This window comes from Camarhynchus parvulus, chromosome 2 (genome assembly GCF_901933205.1).
Source record: "Camarhynchus parvulus chromosome 2, STF_HiC, whole genome shotgun sequence".
In the NCBI taxonomy this organism is placed as follows: Eukaryota; Metazoa; Chordata; class Aves; order Passeriformes; family Thraupidae; genus Camarhynchus; species Camarhynchus parvulus.
In genome coordinates this window covers 50,061,178-50,079,002 of record NC_044572.1, presented here as the reverse complement: position 1 = coordinate 50,079,002, position 17,825 = coordinate 50,061,178, and the positions used below count along the sequence as shown (strand labels likewise).

The 17,825-nt window shown below is 36.3% G+C and overlaps 1 protein-coding gene across 3 annotated transcripts in view; it reads left to right on the top strand.

Annotated features, from left to right (window-relative positions):
- Window positions 1–17,825, top strand: part of CNTNAP2 (contactin associated protein like 2) — a 1,021,862-nt gene that overhangs the window by 841,239 nt on the left and 162,798 nt on the right. For all 3 annotated transcript variants that reach the window (XM_030970934.1, XM_030970935.1, XM_030970936.1), the window contains one exon: window positions 10,204–10,331. In XM_030970934.1, coding sequence (XP_030826794.1) covers window positions 10,204–10,331 — 128 coding nt within the window. The remainder of the gene's footprint in view (window positions 1–10,203; window positions 10,332–17,825) is intronic.

The following is a 17,825-nucleotide window of genomic DNA, read 5'->3' as shown; positions in this document are numbered from 1 at the left end:
ACTTCTTGTCTTTTGCCAAAGGAAAAGAAACGAAGTTTCACGTGCAGTAGAACACTGTTACACAGTGCACACCAGCAGAGCACAAACACAGCAAAAGCTGGTACCAACCTGCTATCTGGGATGAGACCTGATTTAAAGAGTTGGGGAAAACGTATTACTTTACACTAGTGAACTCCTGGAACTGGCTGCCAAAGGAGGCTGTGCAAGCAGATGCAGGTTCGGGAAAAGATTAAATAGAGGCATGGAAAACAGGTCTATAAATGGATGCTGCAAGTACTGTTCACCCCGTAACATTTTCGATGAAGAATGTCATTCTGGAATAGCTTTTAGATAAGAGTATTGGGGAAGAACAGACAAATTCTTCCTAAGCAGGTTGTTAAGCTCCACATATCATTTTGCTCAGAGCCTCTCACTGGGATGAAGGAGAGATTTGGAAAAGTCCAAAATCTTCTGGATTGCTATAGAGACAGTTTACCAGATAAAGCAAAAGCTGCATACTTGAGAAAAGCAAAATAAGGAATTCATTCACCATTTTCCATGGGCAAGCAGGTCTTCAATTATCCCCAGGAAAACAGGGCTCCATCATGTGTAAAGACTGCTTGGGAAGGCAAATGCCATCATTCCAAATATCTCACCTTCCTCCTCCACATGATGATGTGAGAAGCAGGAAAGGCCTTGACTCTGTAAGCACTGCTGATCAATAGCAAAACCATCCCTACGTTGGACTGGGTTGGTCACAAATCCAAAACATAACACCACAGGAGCTCCTGTAAAGACAATTAGGTCCCTCTTGGATTAAACTAGTACAAACATGTTTAGATTCTGTGGGACATTAGGTGATGTGGCTGCCTGCAGTAGCAGAGAGTGACATCAGTGACTGGAACCTCTCTTGCATTGTATGCATAGTCTTTGCTGTAGGTAGAAGTGATAGACTTCTCGGTATCCCTACATCCATAAGGCAACATTTGTCTCATAGGTTTGTCTTAAGGTAAGAAGCATCTGCAGTAAACTACATTTAAGCTGTCAGAAAAGAAAAGACACATAAACATTTGGCAAATCAACGCATACCTAGCCACTGAAATGCACCTCAGCATTTGCAAGGCTCTCAGTGTACCCTCTGTGAATACTGTGAGCCCTAGGCTTTTCAACCTATATTATATTATATTTTAATTTCTGTCTTCACCTTATGCTGAGAAAAAATGTCACAGTCTGAAATACCAGAGACACACAACCTGATTGCTTCAGGGTCAGCTTCCCTGTAAAATCTACCCAGAATTGCTTGGAGTCCTGAAAAGCACCTTTCTTAGAGATAGAGGGAGGGGGAATCTCACTCACTTCATCATCAGCCTCCTTTGTTCATGACCATATTGTCACATGTTGTTAGAAACCTGTGGCCCAGAGGCATTTCAGTCCATGCAGTCAGGGCAGTCACAGCAGAATTGGTAGAAAAAATCTTGGAGGAGTTCATCCAGTATTGTGCTAGGAAGAGACAGGCTGAGCTTAGATGGAATTGTGTTAGGAAATGAATGGTGAGTTCTGCTAAGTTTGTGCCAGTCTTTTGTTGACAAAAAAAGTGATGATATGTAATGTAAGGAAAGTTGAGCTCAAAGGCTAACAGAAAGGATAATGGAAATCCACCAGAGCAATAAAGTGGAGCAATCTGGCTAATGAATAGGTCACTAATCCTGTATAAGTGTGATCAACAAAATGCTAAACAAATGCTTGACATTCTACAGTCAGTGCAGCAAAACAGATTTTTCTAAACAAGGGCATCTGCATTTGGCCTAATATTTAGCACAAAGTGTGGCATACCATGACTTCCCTGTGGCTCAAATATTAATCTCTGTCACTCAGTTTTCTCATAATGCTTTGTGTAAATGCAGTGAGAGAATCTCTGTGTACAGTCCCTCAGAACCCAGCTGCCTCTGGAGCTGACACAGCTGTACACATTGCAGGAATTACATTTTTTTTTTAAACTTAAGTAAGTACCTTGTGTAGTATCCTTTCTCATTTCTCCAGTTACTCCGCTGTGTGTGGAGATATGCACACCCACAGACAAGAGGTAATAATATCACAAAACCACAAAAAGCTAAGGAAGAATTTAACCTATGGATAAATTTGCATGTCACTTGAAACCAAGGTCATCAATCTTTTTAGCAAAAGCACTAAAAAAGGAATCTAATTGACATTAAATCAATTCTAAGAGATATATGTGCATGTTTACTAGTAGAGGGAAAGTATCCTAGTTTTGCTTGTGCTTGATAGCAAAGTGTTTACATAATGAATACAGACATCTGTTAATTACCTCTGTGCTACACCATTGCTTTAAATGTGCTTGAATATCTTGGAGCATTCCATTTCAGATAATTATTTCTGATGAATGTGTGTACATTTTAAATGTTTTGTAGTGGGATATTTAATTCTTCTTTTAACTAGAGTGCTTTCATGATAATAGACCCCACTTTCCTTCCTCAGTAGACACAGGAACATCATTCATTTTGTTTATAGCACAATTTGTAGATAATCTTTTAAGGTTTCATTTTGGTAGAGTGTTTGTTTAGTGACAGTTGTTACAAATTTATTCTTGCACTTGACTTTGGCATGTTTTAAATAGCTGTTTATTCCCCATCTACTCACTGGATCATTTAAAGGGTTTACCTTTCATAGGTCTAACAAATTATTACAACAACATCAGAAAAATCACAGTCCTGATGCAGAATTCATTTTTAGATTACTTTTACTAATTGATTTTCAGGTAGAAACAACTTCTCTACTTATTAGATAAGTAGAAAGAAAAACTAATAATTTGTAGGATCACTGAACCTACAGCTTTGAACAGCAGTAGGTTAAGAAATCCTTGTGAGGAGAAAAGAGCTACAGATGTACAAGCAGTGTGCTATGTAAGAAAGGTTAAATAAAACTGATCATCTGTCCTGATGGGGTAAGTGCCACCTTGAAAGCAGAATCACTGCTGGGGATTGGCCTTCTTCCACTCACTCATGAAAGTAAAATGGGAAGCAATCTTCTGGGGCTGAGACTGGAGACAAAATTAAAGTACAATGTGATAGTTGCCTCTAAGGACTGAAACTGAGATCTTTTGAGGGGACACAGATTATGTGCAACACCCTTGAAATACAGTATTTAAAGAATGTGAATTTATTATAGATACAGAAAATAAGATGTTGTGGTTGGTACAATTAAACTTTGAGGTCAGGTAGAATGGAGAGAGCTTACTGAAAAATAGGCTCAAATACCTAAGTTTTCTTAAAAATCAGTACAAATGTGGTAGGGGCCTTTACAGAAAGGAAATAAATAGTCAAATGGTAACATGGAAGTTTAAGAATATGTGACATTACTTCTCCTGTATTTTATCTCTTTATTGGCTACTTAGATTACTATTTAGAAGAGGGGTGCTGGTATGCTTTTTTCCATGTGATGTCTAGCAAGTAACTTAAATTTTCTGTCATCCAAACCTGTGATTTTTTCCAATCTAAACTTCTTTTGATGTAACTGGAGGCCATTTCCTCTTGTCCTTGTTACTTGGGAGAAGATGCCAACATCCAGTTTTCTACAGCCTCCTCTCAGGTAGTTGTAGAGAGTGATAAAGTCTCTCCTGAGTCTCCTCTTCTCCAGGCTAAACAAACCCAGCTCCTTCAGCTGCTCCTCACTAGACTTGTGCTCCAGACCCCTGATCTGCTTCATTGCCCTCTTTTGGTCACTCTTATCATACGTATGGAGATTTTTTGAGGTTATCTAATCAAACACTTCATTCTGGGGTGTGATCAGTATAAACCTTTTCTCAAAATATTTTATGTCAAAGTTATACAGGCAACTCAAGACCTGAGTTAAATCACAGCATCCATATATTCCCAATGCCTGCCATAGGTTGGTTTCAGTTTTGTATAAGGTATATGCACTGATGTCCTGTGAGGATGAACGCTGCAGGAAGTGCCAGTGGGAGGGTAGGAGTAGTGGTTGATGCTCATACAATTGGGTTTTACTGACATTTTCTGGATGCTGTAAGTACCATACTTCTTTCAGTTTTCTGGACCAAATTCAACACAAAGTTATGCACTTCAGTACTGTATTGAATTCAACTGGCATATAGGGGCTGAAGTCAGCATTAACTATAGCCATCTGTTATTTTGTCATGCCATAGTCAATTATTTTTATTTAGCTCTTTCAGTCATACAAAATAAAACTGTCAAAGTTGTCAAGAACTCCGAGAAATGAAGCCTCTGAGCTGCTGCTCTGAGATTTTTAATATTTCTTCCAATACAGATCCTTGTGCCCTAAAAATCCTGCCAGAAGTACGTTTGGTCTGATAGTTTGATAGGATGTGATCCAAAGACTTGTGGTTAGTAGAATAGATGCAGGAAAGAATTCATCATTTATCTGCATACATCTTCCAACAGTACTTTGAGTAGTGCAGATATTAAAAATATCTAATGCAGATATTAAAAATATTAAAAATATTCTAGTGTAAAATATTGCCATCACTGTAATGCATTCAGATATAGAGAAGTGTAATTAAAATTCTTGGTAAATTTTAAAATTAGGTAATTTTTAAAACAGGTGAAAATAGTAAAGTTCTTCATGCTTTTCTTCCGTCAGAGCTACAGTTCCAAGCTGTTCCATGGGAAAGTTCAGCATCTGTGAGGGGATCATGGAGGAAATGTAGGTTTCTCTTTGTCAAAGTGATATACAAAGACAGACATATAACTTTCTGGAGCATGTTGAGTAGCTGAATGGGGCATTATTTCATTGTCCTTCAATTGATTATACCTGTTCAGAGGAGAGTTTTCTCATTTCTGTCATAAAACAAAGCATTTAAAACTTTAGGATGACTAGAAAACATTTGGGGCATTGTTAATTTTGGGATACTTTTAATATTTTTATAAACTACTATTTTTTAAATTATTTTTTGATTTTGAAATATTTTGAGAACAAATAATACTGATTTTAAAATGCCAAATGAGATTGAACTAACAGGGAAAAAATATTTGAGCAAAGTATTGCCCTTTCCAATGTCAATTTTTTCTTTAAAAATTCCCATATCATCCATTTTCAGCTTGACATTCACAGAAGTTTCTTTTCTTGGCTTCAGCTGAATCCCAAGTAATCTTGTCTCTGTAATTACCCAAGGGGAAGGGGACATCCCAATTTAGCATTTCTTCTAAAGGAAATGCCACATATGTTCCCTAACATACTTTAAAAAATTGAAACCCCAACATAAAATTGATTAAATTATTGACAGATACAAAGATCACTTAGAGCATGGTATAATTCCTAGATTTCATTCTTAAAATAGCTCAGTATAGAAATAAGAAAAATTCAAAGTCAAGTCAGAAGAATTGCTGGACCTCAAAAGAAGAGAATCCATAAATTTCCTTTATTGTTTCAAAATATCACTAAAGAAATTAAGATTTTAGGAGATGCCACTCTGCTTGAAGAAACTTTCTGTCTCAACTGGTCTTTTGAAAGGAGAATATGAGCAAATACTGAGAACAGGAAGATTTTCACTGGAAACTGGTTCCATATTGTTCAAAAGAAAGCAGAGTCCCATTTTCTCTCTCTATTATTCACCTTTCTCTGTGGTTATTCAGTTTCTCACAAATTCCTGTTTGAAAGGAAAGTCAAGAAGTCCTTTCAGGCAAGAGAATCTGTAGAACCACTGTCAACTCTCTCAGTCTCCTTCCTGATGGGTTTTTTTAAATGAGACATATTTCTGACCAATTTCTCAGTGTGTCTCCCCTTAAATTAATTTAATCTAGTCAATTCAATCCTTTGTAATTTATAAACCAGGATTACTTGGGAATGCTGCACCATCAGCCTCATGTCTTTGGCATAATTTATCTTTACTAATAGAAGTCAAAGTAGGGATTCATGTCAGTAATTTGGGGACTGGGATTAGATGATCTCTGATCAAATTGTTTAGACTTTCAGGAGGTGAGTGGTCTCAAAAGTAAAAATATTTTATGCATGCTAGAAAAGCTTAATTGCCTTAAGATCAGTCTTTACTGTAAGAGTCCCTCCTTCTTTTGCTTTTACGAACCACATATTTCCAAGGATCTCATCCCGTCCAATGCCAGTGTATTGAAAAAACTTAAATTGAGTTATGCTCTTCTGTCAGTTTTTATGACCCTGTACAGTAATGAGAAATTTTCCATAATACCCCTTGTCAGACAAACCAAGGGCGAGTCATTAGCTCCAACTTAACATATAAGGGCATCTGAGGTGACAAGACATGTGGGAAAGGGACAAAAGAACTGTAAGAATCCCTGAAAACAGCAAAACCCAGTGGAAATAAAAACTTTTGTCCTAGATTATATGGTCTGCAGTTTATAATTCCAAAGGGCAGAGACTTAGGTATAGGGTGAATCCAAAAGCATGGCTTTAATGCTCCATAATATGACTATTAAAAAGTTAGCTAAATTTTTATCAAAACCTTTCATGAGTTAGTTTTGCTTCAATCCTAGTTTTTGTTTGCCCTGTTTTTAATCCTGTTAATTAGATCATGTTTATTTCCAAGTAACTCACTTCCAGATTATTACATTTGCTGCCAAAGTTGCGTTGTTCATTAAATTGTCTGTAATATTCATTTTTCTTAGCAGTTTTAATATAAATAAAATTCTTGCCAGATATTTTTGGATGAGAGAAAATACCAGCATTTAGTATGCCTGTGCCCTTCACAATGTTTTTACAGGCGCTGATTTGCAGATCCTAAGTGGACTAAACTGCTTTATACCTACCTCAGATAGATTATGGAAATGCAGGGATTTATACAGAGGCGCTCACATAGTAAAAACCTGGGTCTTCTGAGAGGTGGAAAATTGTATACCTTTGAAATTGTCATACTTTGGAGTTTGCATTCTTCAAACCACTGCTAATCGCCAAATTATATGTTCTTGACACTCTATTTTCAGTCTAGTAGGTGTTTTATTTGTATTATCAAAATAACTTCAGTTCCTCAAGTCATGAAACCATATCTTTTAAAACTGAATGCATTCCTACCTGTAGTACATTCTTTATTTGTTTTACTTTGTATAGCTGGGCTGATAATTAAGTGATGTCTAACAAAATCAGAGAAAATGAATTACTCCAGTAGCAGTAGTCTGGTTGTATTAAATCATTATATAAACAAATTAATAATGATAACAGAATCTTATCATTACTTTGAATATGTCATTTGCTGATACATAAATAATGCATTTCTTTTTTACATACCACTGAATGCTTATAAAGAGTAAGTAGATGATCATAATCAAAACAATGATAAATCTCACACTAATATCTGCTACTTTCATTCAAAGGCACCCTGAAGCACTTTGCAGACTGTTATATATAGGAAAAGAAATTAGGAATAGAAAATTACACTGAGATTTCATCAATATCTCCTGGTAATAATTACAGGATTTGATCAGATTCATTCATCTCCCATTTGGCTATTAATAGAAATATGACACTCTCTGAATTCAATCTTTATTCTCTTGAGGGGATTTTCTTTGGTGAGGAAAAACTTCAGAGACTTTCTCTACCCTATTAATGTGCAAAGTCTTTAAATACCGTCAGAAGCATTATCACTTGCAGGAATTGAGTGTTCGAGCTGTGATTATTTCTAAGTGTGTTGTACAAAGTCAAGCATAATAATCAGTCTTGAGTTTAAAACTTTTTTGATTTTGTCAGTGCTGATTAGTATGTCCAGAGGAACTACAGGTATGTTAGAAAAGCATACTTTTCTAACATAGAGCCTTTCAGTCTCTGAGTCTATTTGTCTTATTTGGGCATGCATGGCCCAAAAATCATCATTATCCCATTTTTGTTAAGAGGGAAAGAGCTACCCAGGTTCTGCTGGTGAAAAGGCAATTCACCTCTCTCAACTCTTAGTTCAACACTCCCAGTCCTCAATAGTTTCAGTACGGGGGAAAATGCTACAATGATGACACAAGTAAATGATGACCAGAAAATAAGGCTATTTCTGAAAAGAACTCTAACATTTATTGTCATGGCAATGGCTTTAAAGTGACCATATCACTAAGTGCATAAATAAAATATTAAAATGAGTAAAAAATTATCAGTTAAGAAGAGAAAATTGTTACTGCTTTTTTTTATTTCCTTCAAAGGAAGTGAAAGCTATTGGTGAAAGGAAAACTGCAGCCCTCTAACATCCTTATTTGGAGCTGAAATATTAGCTGGTTTTGTGAAAGAGGAAAGAGAGAAAGAGAGAGAGAAAGAGAGAGAGAAAAACAGAGAGAGAAAGAGAGAAAGAAGAAAAGAAGAAAAGAAGAGAAAAGAGAGAGAGAAAGACAAAGAGAGAAAGAGAGAAAGAAAGAAAGAAAGAAAGAAAGAAAGAAAGAAAGAAAGAAAGAAAGAAAAAGAAAAAAGAAAGAGAAAGAAAGAAGAAAGAAAGAAAGAAAGAAAAGAAAGAAAGAAAGAAAGAAAGAAAGAAAGAAAGAAAGAAAGAAAGAAAGAAAGAAAGAAAGAAAGAAAGAAAGAAAGAAAGAAAGAAAGAAAGAAAGAAAAGAGAAATGCCAATAGTTTTCTTTTTACCACTCTTCGAAGAATTCTTTATTTTAAATAGATATGTCCAACTTTAAAATGTTCTTTGAAAGGGTAAAAATCAGGAGAGAAAGCCAGTCTCAGAGGAAAACCTCATAAAGAGTAAAGTGATGACCTACATTTATCCTCTATTAGAAGAGAGTGGATCCCAAGGATGCAGTCTTTAGCAGTGACAAAGATTAGGTCTACATACCTGCCTTTGTTATTCACTTTTTTCTTTCTTAAATGGAAACTCCTTTAATCTTTCTTTTCTTATACTGCTTGTCTCCAAATTGATGAAAAGGATGCCTTTGTAGAGGGCAAGGCGATCTGGAGATGATCACAATGTGCAGGAGCAGCCTGCCAGGGTTCCTGCTCTCCATTTTGCTCCCTTTCTAGCAATGTCCTGTAACAACCTCACCGACAGCACACCTGGTGTAGCTGTGTCCAGCCAAAGAGGGCTAATGATCTCAGCAACTCAAAGAGTCATGTAACACAAAGGAGCAAGTTTTCTGAAGGGGAAGAACACACAGATTAAGTAAAACAGTTGCCTGCTATTTGGAAAACTCTACTAATTAAATCTCTAATTACTCTCTTCATCACAGAGAACAGACGTTAGTTCCAGTGAGCTGTTGTTCAAAAATGTGGTGGCTATTTTCTTAACTAATTCAGCTGTGCTTCTTTTTAAAAGAATGTTTTCTTTTCCATCTCTTCAGATGGACCAAATAAGGGTGGTGACTGGAGATGCTACAGGAAAACAGTACTGTCCTGCTGGAAGGAAAACAGTACTGTCCTGCTGGAAGACACTGAACATTAGCACAGATCGTGCAGATCCCTGCTGCGCTGCCCAGTTATTAGCAATATAATGAGTACGATCTTGGAGTCATCCAAGTTAGAGATGAAAAAGACTTTCATTTTCCTGAAATCATTACAAGTTCTCAGTTATAGTCATATTGTGTGGTTCAATTAACTTTTCTAGATACCTTAATCCTGTGATATTTTTGAACAAAGGAATTGATTTTTTTAAGATCAAAAAGTTCCTTACTTTAGATACCCAATTACATGGCAGGACAGAGCTAAAAAGAAAGAGGGGGGAAAAGAGAGGGAAATAGATGGATTTATTTTGTTTCCTCCTTCTTTCTTTTCTGTCAAAAATTTATAATCTTAACACTATATGTAGGGCATTTCTTCCTGTGTTCATAATTTAGCCTTTTATGTGTGTGTTTATAAAATTAACCACAAAAACACAAACAGAACAAAACAAAGAATACAAGCCAACAAAAAAAATATTGCAACCAAAAAAACCCACAGAGGCAAACCAGCTGAGAGACAAAGTACCCCATTAAATATTGCTTATTTCATTTTCTATTTGGAAGAAAAAACACTCTATAGCAGTTGGGTTCATCTCTTGAAATAATAAAGGAAAAATATTGCAACTGTGCACAGTAATTTGGTCTAAGCATGAAAAAAGCACTGGGTTACTTGCTGCTGTTGAAATGAGGAGCTCAAAGACATGACTATAAATTGAATTTTTGTGGTCTTGCTAACTAAAATGAGGTTTGAGTTGCATGCAATTCTTGTACACCTATTCGTTTGGTGCTCAGATCAAGGAAAATAAATTCATATGCTTCACAATTGCTCTCTTTTTGTGTCTCTGTAATTCAGGAGGAAAGATAGTGGGATGTTGTCTTACAAAGAGCACCTACCAGTCAGCCAGGTGGTGGTTGGAGATCTTGACCGGTCTGGGTCTGAAGCCAAGGTGTCCGTGGGTCCCGTGCGCTGCCAAGGAGATCGTGAGTTCTCTGGTTCCCTTCTGGTTACTCCTGGGTAGAAACTCAGTTGAAAAGGGGTACCTTTGGAGACACTCCATGGGAAATTATGGCTGTCTGCTCAAAAGACCTTTTGGAAGCATGATGTGATCTGAGAAATTTTGTCTATGAAAATACACATGTAATGACTTACCTTTTCATTTATAATATCAGTATTCTTCTTTAATTTATGGTAAATGTGGCAACTTGGATTATTCAACTAAGTTTATATAGATGAGCAGTAATACAGATTGCATAATAATATCTCTCCACATCTGTGCTTCTCTTGGGTGCTCTTGTCAGCATCATTATCATTACTATGCTTCTATAAATGATGGCAAAACTCATCACTGTAATCTCTGGCCGTAGGTGTACAAAGTTTGACAAGATTGTTACCAGATGCTAACTGTATCAGGACTAGATGTTTCCATGAAAAGCACTGGGGTTTTTTTGCTGCAGTCTCTGGTTTCCAGGCTGAGTGGTGATAAGAGATGTACATCCTCCAGTTTGATCATCTACTGATAGAGTAAATCAGTATCACGTATAAATTTCCACTGCACGCACTCAAAATTGGAATGCACTGAGGAAAATTGTGGTATTGCTTCAGTCTATTTTATATTTCAGGAGATGAAATTTACTACCAAAGGCAGGGCAACTGTTTAAGGCCCTTCTAAATCACTCTTCAAAAATTCAGACTCTGCAATTGACACACGTTTCATTTGTCCGCTGTGTTTTAAGGCAGTTCTCTTATAATAGGTGCAGTAAGCAAAGGTTGTCTGATTTAATTTAAAACAAGTAATATTTGTGTGATCTATAAATAATATAAAACCCATTCACAATAAACAGTACTATAACTCACCCTGTGAGACAGACATGATGCAGAAGTATTCACATCATGTATTTTTGCTTGTTATTTATGGTGTTTGACCAATCACAGGTCCGTCTATGTTTGTTTGTGTCTCATCTATATTTGATAAACTTTTTTGTAATAGGCTCTTACAACTGATGACAAAAAATAACAAATATTATTTTTCTTGCACCCATATTCCTCATATTCCGAATTTGAGTGCTTCTGGAAATGTCAGTCTCTAAAGTGTGAGCCATTTCTAAATATTAGTATAAATGAAACCTCATCTGAGCAGGCAATAGCCTTTATTAGAGTGTGACTGAGTGACACAGTCTTTTGGGAAACTGAACGGGTGTATTCCTACCATCCTGATTAATTTAATTTTCTCCATGAACTTTACAGATATGATTCATAGTTTTTGAAAAACTTTGCCTATGAATAAATTTGAATTTCTTTCCATGACCATATATTACTGTCAAAAATCTAGTATAATTTTTCTCACAGGAGATAGTATAGACTCCAGCTTTGCAAAGCTCCTGTTTTATATTCCCAGTGCATTTACTAAGCATTCCCCTTTGTATTCTTTCTTGAATGTATACAACAGCTGCTGTTTCACTTTGTGGTAAACAAGGTTTCCATTCCAGAGAAAATTCCAAAATTTTAAACTGTGCTTTATTTCCAAATTTTAAGATCCAAAGTACCAAATTTCTGGGAAATGATTAAAAACAACAACAGCAAACCACAAACCAATTTATTTCTGTGTATGTGTGTGTGTGTGTTGCATGCATCAAAACCAACATTTTTAGCACTAAAGATGTTGAGTGTCATCACCGCACAGTTCATGTTTTCAGTTAAATTCAGTTGCATGTTTAAATGAAATTCAGTTCTAGTTATGAAGACTGTCTAAGAAATAGTTTTTTGTTTTGCTTGCAAGGAAGGTAGAAAAAGTAACCAGCCAAATAAATATTTACCTATTTAGAAGAATTTCTCAGTAGAAGTGGTTGCAGCCAATACTGTGACAACTTGTCTTGCCCTGAGGGTTGTCCATACCATGTGTTGTATTAATCCATAGTCCAGTGACTATTTTGCAGCACATTAAGACATATTTCCCAACCAGAATTACAGAATAATTTGCCAAACACTTCCTAGCTAACGCTGTGTTACATCTAGAGACAGGGACATGTCACCTGGGCCAACTCACACCTGTGCCTGAGTACAGCTGTAAGAATACCACAGAGCTGATGGACTTTGCAGCCCTTAAAAAGAGTCAGCTGAAAGCTCAATATCTGAGAGCAAAGAGAATTAAAGAAAGCAAAAATATTTGTCATTTCATACAATTCACTTCTTCCCATGCTCATCAAATTCTCAAGGATCCATTAATCAGCAGAAGCCACAACAATTAACTCTTCCTACACCATTGAGTGGCCAAACTAAATCTGAAAATCATTCATCTCAGTTCAATTTGTTTTGACATGAAACAAGTAAGATTGCAGAATCATAACTGTTTTCCTGTTGCAAAAATAACTATATTCTTCTTTCAGAAATATAGGTTTTATTTTTGTCCCAAAAATGACAATTGCATTTTCATTTTTGCCTGATTTATTACCTGATTAGGGCTGTTCTTGAATAGTAGCTATTGTTGGAGATAACGATCAGAAAACTGGTTTGTGCATGATTACACACCTCTGTGTTACAGAAGTATTTTTCATATTTAACTGCACCTCACAAAACACTACTTGCATTATGAAAAGTAGTCAGCAAAAAGAGCCTTTATTACCCCTCTAAAGATCTGCTTAAGTGGCTGAATTCTATCAGAATGATGAAATCTCATCTAGTTACTGTAGCAAAAATCCCATAAATCTGGTCTGGGGCCTGTTTTGCACCTTGGGATAAATATGCAGGATGTCTCTTTTCTATTTGCCATTTTAGTGTGGAGGAATGCTTTCTAAATATCTAATGATTTTTCTAAGTGCTGACCTACCAGGGAAGCAAACTTATGCAATTTCATAGAGAACAGGTGCACAAAGAGGAAATTAATTTGGTGGGGGTTTTTGACACTGTATTGCAATGATTCAAAGATCAAGCAAGGTTTTCAGCAAATGTCCACTCTACACAGACTTAAAGCAAAGCAGTCCTTCCTGCCCACAGCTCTGTGAGTGTTGTACTTACAGAATGACTGTGGCAGTTTATCAGCACAATCTCAATATCCTCTTAGCTGAACTGGAATTTAAAGTAGAAACAAAAAAAACCCTGTCCTTAGTCTCCATAGTAATACTGGATAAGGGAACTACACATGTTTTCCCTGAAGTAAAATTATTCTGTGCAGGATCTAGAAAAAAGGGCACAATAGAATGACAAATTAATAATTTTTATTCTTCAGTTAACCTTGAGACACTGATTAAAATCCCTTTACAGACCTATTACAGTTTTTCTAATACGTATAAGCTGACTCCTCAGCAGCCCTGCATTTAACCTTGGCCAACCAGTAATAGAAATACCTTGTCCATCTCTTTATGCTATATCACTGTAATGCAAAGGGGCACCTTGAGTCTTTTCCCAGAACACAAGTGTACTGAGGGTTTTTTTGTGTCTAAGCTCAGCCTGAGGTGGTAGATCAAGGCTTCAAAAGCAGATCTGGTGATTTCTTTTGAAACCAAACAGAAGAACTAAGTTTGCCATGGTGGGGCTATTGCTACAGAGATTTTATTGATAATCATATTGAATCAAAATTACTTTTGTGGCTTCTGGCACCTTCTGAAGATTTTTTTTCATTCCCCTTAGGAAAATACCAGTTTTCACAAAGCTTCTATATTTGCTACCTGCTAAGAGTATCCTCTTCCCAAGGACTTCCAAGGATTTTGATTCGAGTTTGCTCTTTATAAGCCCAGAGGGGAACAGACTGACTATTCTGCTCTACATTTGCTTTTCTCCTTGAGTGTATTTTCCTTTTGTCCCATTTCCACTATAGCAAAGACAGAATTTAAAGGGGAGATGTTTTTTACACAGCTCAGATTTATGTTTTTTCCATCTCCTCTGCTGTACAGTTTTTATTCTCCCAGTAAGACTTTGATTTCTGAGCCATGAATCATTTTCTTGTGTATTACTTCTCTTATCTGTAATCTTCAAAATGTGGAGGAGGAAGCAGCTGCACTGACTGTGGTTCTTTCTAAGCTAAGTTTTCATGAAGACCCGTATCAGCAGTGTGCTTGTAGAACCTGCAGAGACAGACAAAAAATGTCCCCTTGACAGGTAACAGAAGTTCAGGAATAAATCAAAACTCATTTCTTCCATCAAGGCATTGAATTTTTTTTGAGCTTGTATGCATATAACCGTGCATGTGTTCAGGGGAAATATACCTTGAGTTCTTTTTTTCAGTAATTTTGATTATTGCTCATTATTACTCCTTTCATTACTGATGCTTTGTTTCTTTAGCTTATAAATATCACTTCTGGCTTTGCTCCTTTTAGAATGTTCCAGCAGAGTTGGTTTATTTATTCAGACAGTGGTATGGCCATGCACGTTTTTTGTGACTCTGGGTTTGCATTGAAACCCCTGTGTAGTTATCTAAACCAGACAGCCACTTCCAGGGTCATTGCTTAGAAGCTGGTATCCTTGGTGAAGTGTGGGTTTGTATTCCTTAAGCACTTCTTATTCATCACCTGTGCATGTTGGTGACTCAGAACTGTCACTTGTAATGAAAATAAATTAACTGTTTCATGTGCACGCTAAATCCATTTTCATTACATTGCAAATTGAGGACTCTTTCAACATGCTGAACTTGTTTTTCAAGGGTACCACCCTGAGTTTCAGGGAAAAAATAGCACAGCCTTACAGTGCAGTTTCCAGTTACACATTAAACTTCTGTCGGAGGTCAATTCTCTAGTAGGATCTGCAGTGTGTCCACTCAGACAGATCTGCAGTGTTGTTACTCTTACATATATAGGTAAGCTGGAAAGTATCCCAGAAAAAAAATTACCAGACAACCACAATGTATTTGAATTATTGAAAGATTCAACTAGAATTGAATCCTCTCCTGGAAGTAGAAACAATTTACTCCTACTCTATCTTGGACAACATTCCAGTTATATAGTGACTTGCCTTACAATGTTTTCACTGTATCAAATGAAAATTAACATCAGAGATACCCCCTACCAAAAACCAAAACCCAGCCAGAATGCTCTCAGAAAAGTACAAAAATTTGTCTTCTGAAACTCCTGAAGCAGTGATTCTGCCAGAGGCTTGTGTGGTGGGATTAAAGATCTGAAATTTAGGCAATTCCCTTTTTGAGTTGTTAATTACTTCTCTCCCACTAAGGTTGGAAAACCAGTGAAAATCTCTCGATTTTTCTACATTTCCTTTTTTTTTTTTTTTTTTTGCTTGTATTGCTAGATATATCTACCTACATTTTTATATTATTATTATTAATTTCTTATGATTTTCAAATAAATTGTGATATGTTCAGTAAGGAAAATACAAACCAAAACTTGATCCGTCTAAGAGTTTAAATTTTTTTCACAAGTACCTATAGGTGCCTTCAGTGCACATGAAAATTTGTCTGCTGTATTTCCACATCTATTACCAAGGCATGTCTTTATGTGCTACACTGGATTGTAAATCGTGTTATTCAAGGGGAAATACAGATTCATCCAAAGAACATCAAGACATTGTACTTGCTGCTTATCACGGTTGTTCCAGTGCTACCAGCAAAACAGGAGAAAGAAAAGTGTCCTTTCAATAAAAGCAGCCTGCCAGCCACGTACTGCCAGGAGTACTGTTTCAGACTCATTTGATTTTTTCAGTGGATTATGCTGAGGGTGACAAAACTACAGTCTTCAGTTCAGATTTGGGTAGGGATCTTTCCTTTAGTTAATGAAACTGCTGAGGTTCTCTTTCATATGCAATTGTTTTCCTCAGAGACCCAAGAGAAAAAAAATGACCCACTAGGTCATTTTTCTGAAACTTTTAAAGAAAAAAAATCCATTCTTTTGCAGTTGTTTAACATCCAATTTAAATATTGTCATTTCTCATTCTTAAGACTTTCCCTTCACCTTTAACCCTGTTTCATAATGCATAATTAAATTTATTGTGGAGTTTAACTAGAATTCATTTTCATCTTCATGCAGAAATATTTTCTCTAGGAAGCAGTGCTTAAATGCCCTCCTGTGGAGTCTTAATATTTCTAAGAAAAGTCTTCGTTTTCTCACCTCCCAGGAAAACTTAGACTGTGGCTTGTTATCTCATACAAGTATAGGCTGTTTCTGGCCATGTAGATAAAACTTTGCCTGTCTTGAAAATACCAGCTGGAAAATCTCCATTAGTCTCATGAATTTAGGGCATTTCATGGTGAAACATGCCAGGAAATTTAAAGGTGGATATGGGATAAAGTGTGTCCTTCTCATGCGTGTGTTCTTGTATCCTTCCTAAGCCAAGTGCTCCAAGTGCTGGCATTCTGGCTGGTAGCTTTGTCATCCTTTTTAATTGGAATCAGTTCTCTATAATTACACTCAAAAGTGATTCCCTGATGTTGTCCACCAAAAATTTTTTCATTTAATTTAGGACTCCCTGTTACGTGTGTTTTCAGCAAGATAAGCACTACCTTAGATGATCCATCGTGAACAGTACCAAAAATGAGAAGACCTAATATCTCTGAAATTGCAAATCAGCTGGAATTGCCTTGAGTTTGGGCAATGGGGAGTGGTAAGCAGTGTGAACAGCATTTGAATGTGTGTGGTTGGAATTATTTAAGTTCCAAAAATATTTCCTTTGTTTGTGGTAGTACTTAAACCTAGCTAATCATTCTAGACACTTTTCTCCTACCCCTTTGCCTTTGTACAGCAGGAAACATTTTGGCCTAGATATTTGGCATGAATTAGTCTCCATAGAACTGCAAGATTCTGTGAGTGCTTTTTCTACATAAAGCTATGGTTTGGTTCTTTTTTTATATCATCTCAAAACCCACAGGGAATTGGTAACATTAATGATTTATAAGCTCTCAGTGTTTCTATAGTACAAGACCTTTACTGAGGTTTATTACATGGTCATAAAATTCTCTTTCAGTTCAAAATTTGAATACATGTGTATCCATTGAATAAATGCTTGTAAAGTGACACAATTTTAACACAAAAACACATTGACTCATAGGTTATATATGAATATTCTCTGTTGCATCCTACTCACTGTCAGGTTTTGTTCTATTTCCTTTCTGAAAGCAAATCCTACCCATGAGATCTACTTATGTCACAGATCAGGAAATAGTACAGATCACACACAGTTTAACCATTTTCCTATTGGACATGTCTTTTTATACTTGACTGAAGCAACAGGATGCCTGCAAATAACACAAGAGAAAAAAGTAACAGTAGAATCAATTTCAGTTTTGGCAAATTAGAAAAACAATGTCCCATACAATTTGTGCCACATGAACATCAGTAACCCAAGGTAAAAAGGAAAAACGTGGACTTGTTCCCATCAGAATATACCAAGGAAAGATCATTTGAACCACAAGCAATGGCTCTTGATGCAGTTTGAGACCTTTTAAAAAATCCTTTTCCATCTTTGCAAAGATCCAGTGGAGCTTGAGTGCTTTGTTCAAAAGAGTGAGATTTATGATGCTTTTGCCTATTACCTGGTAG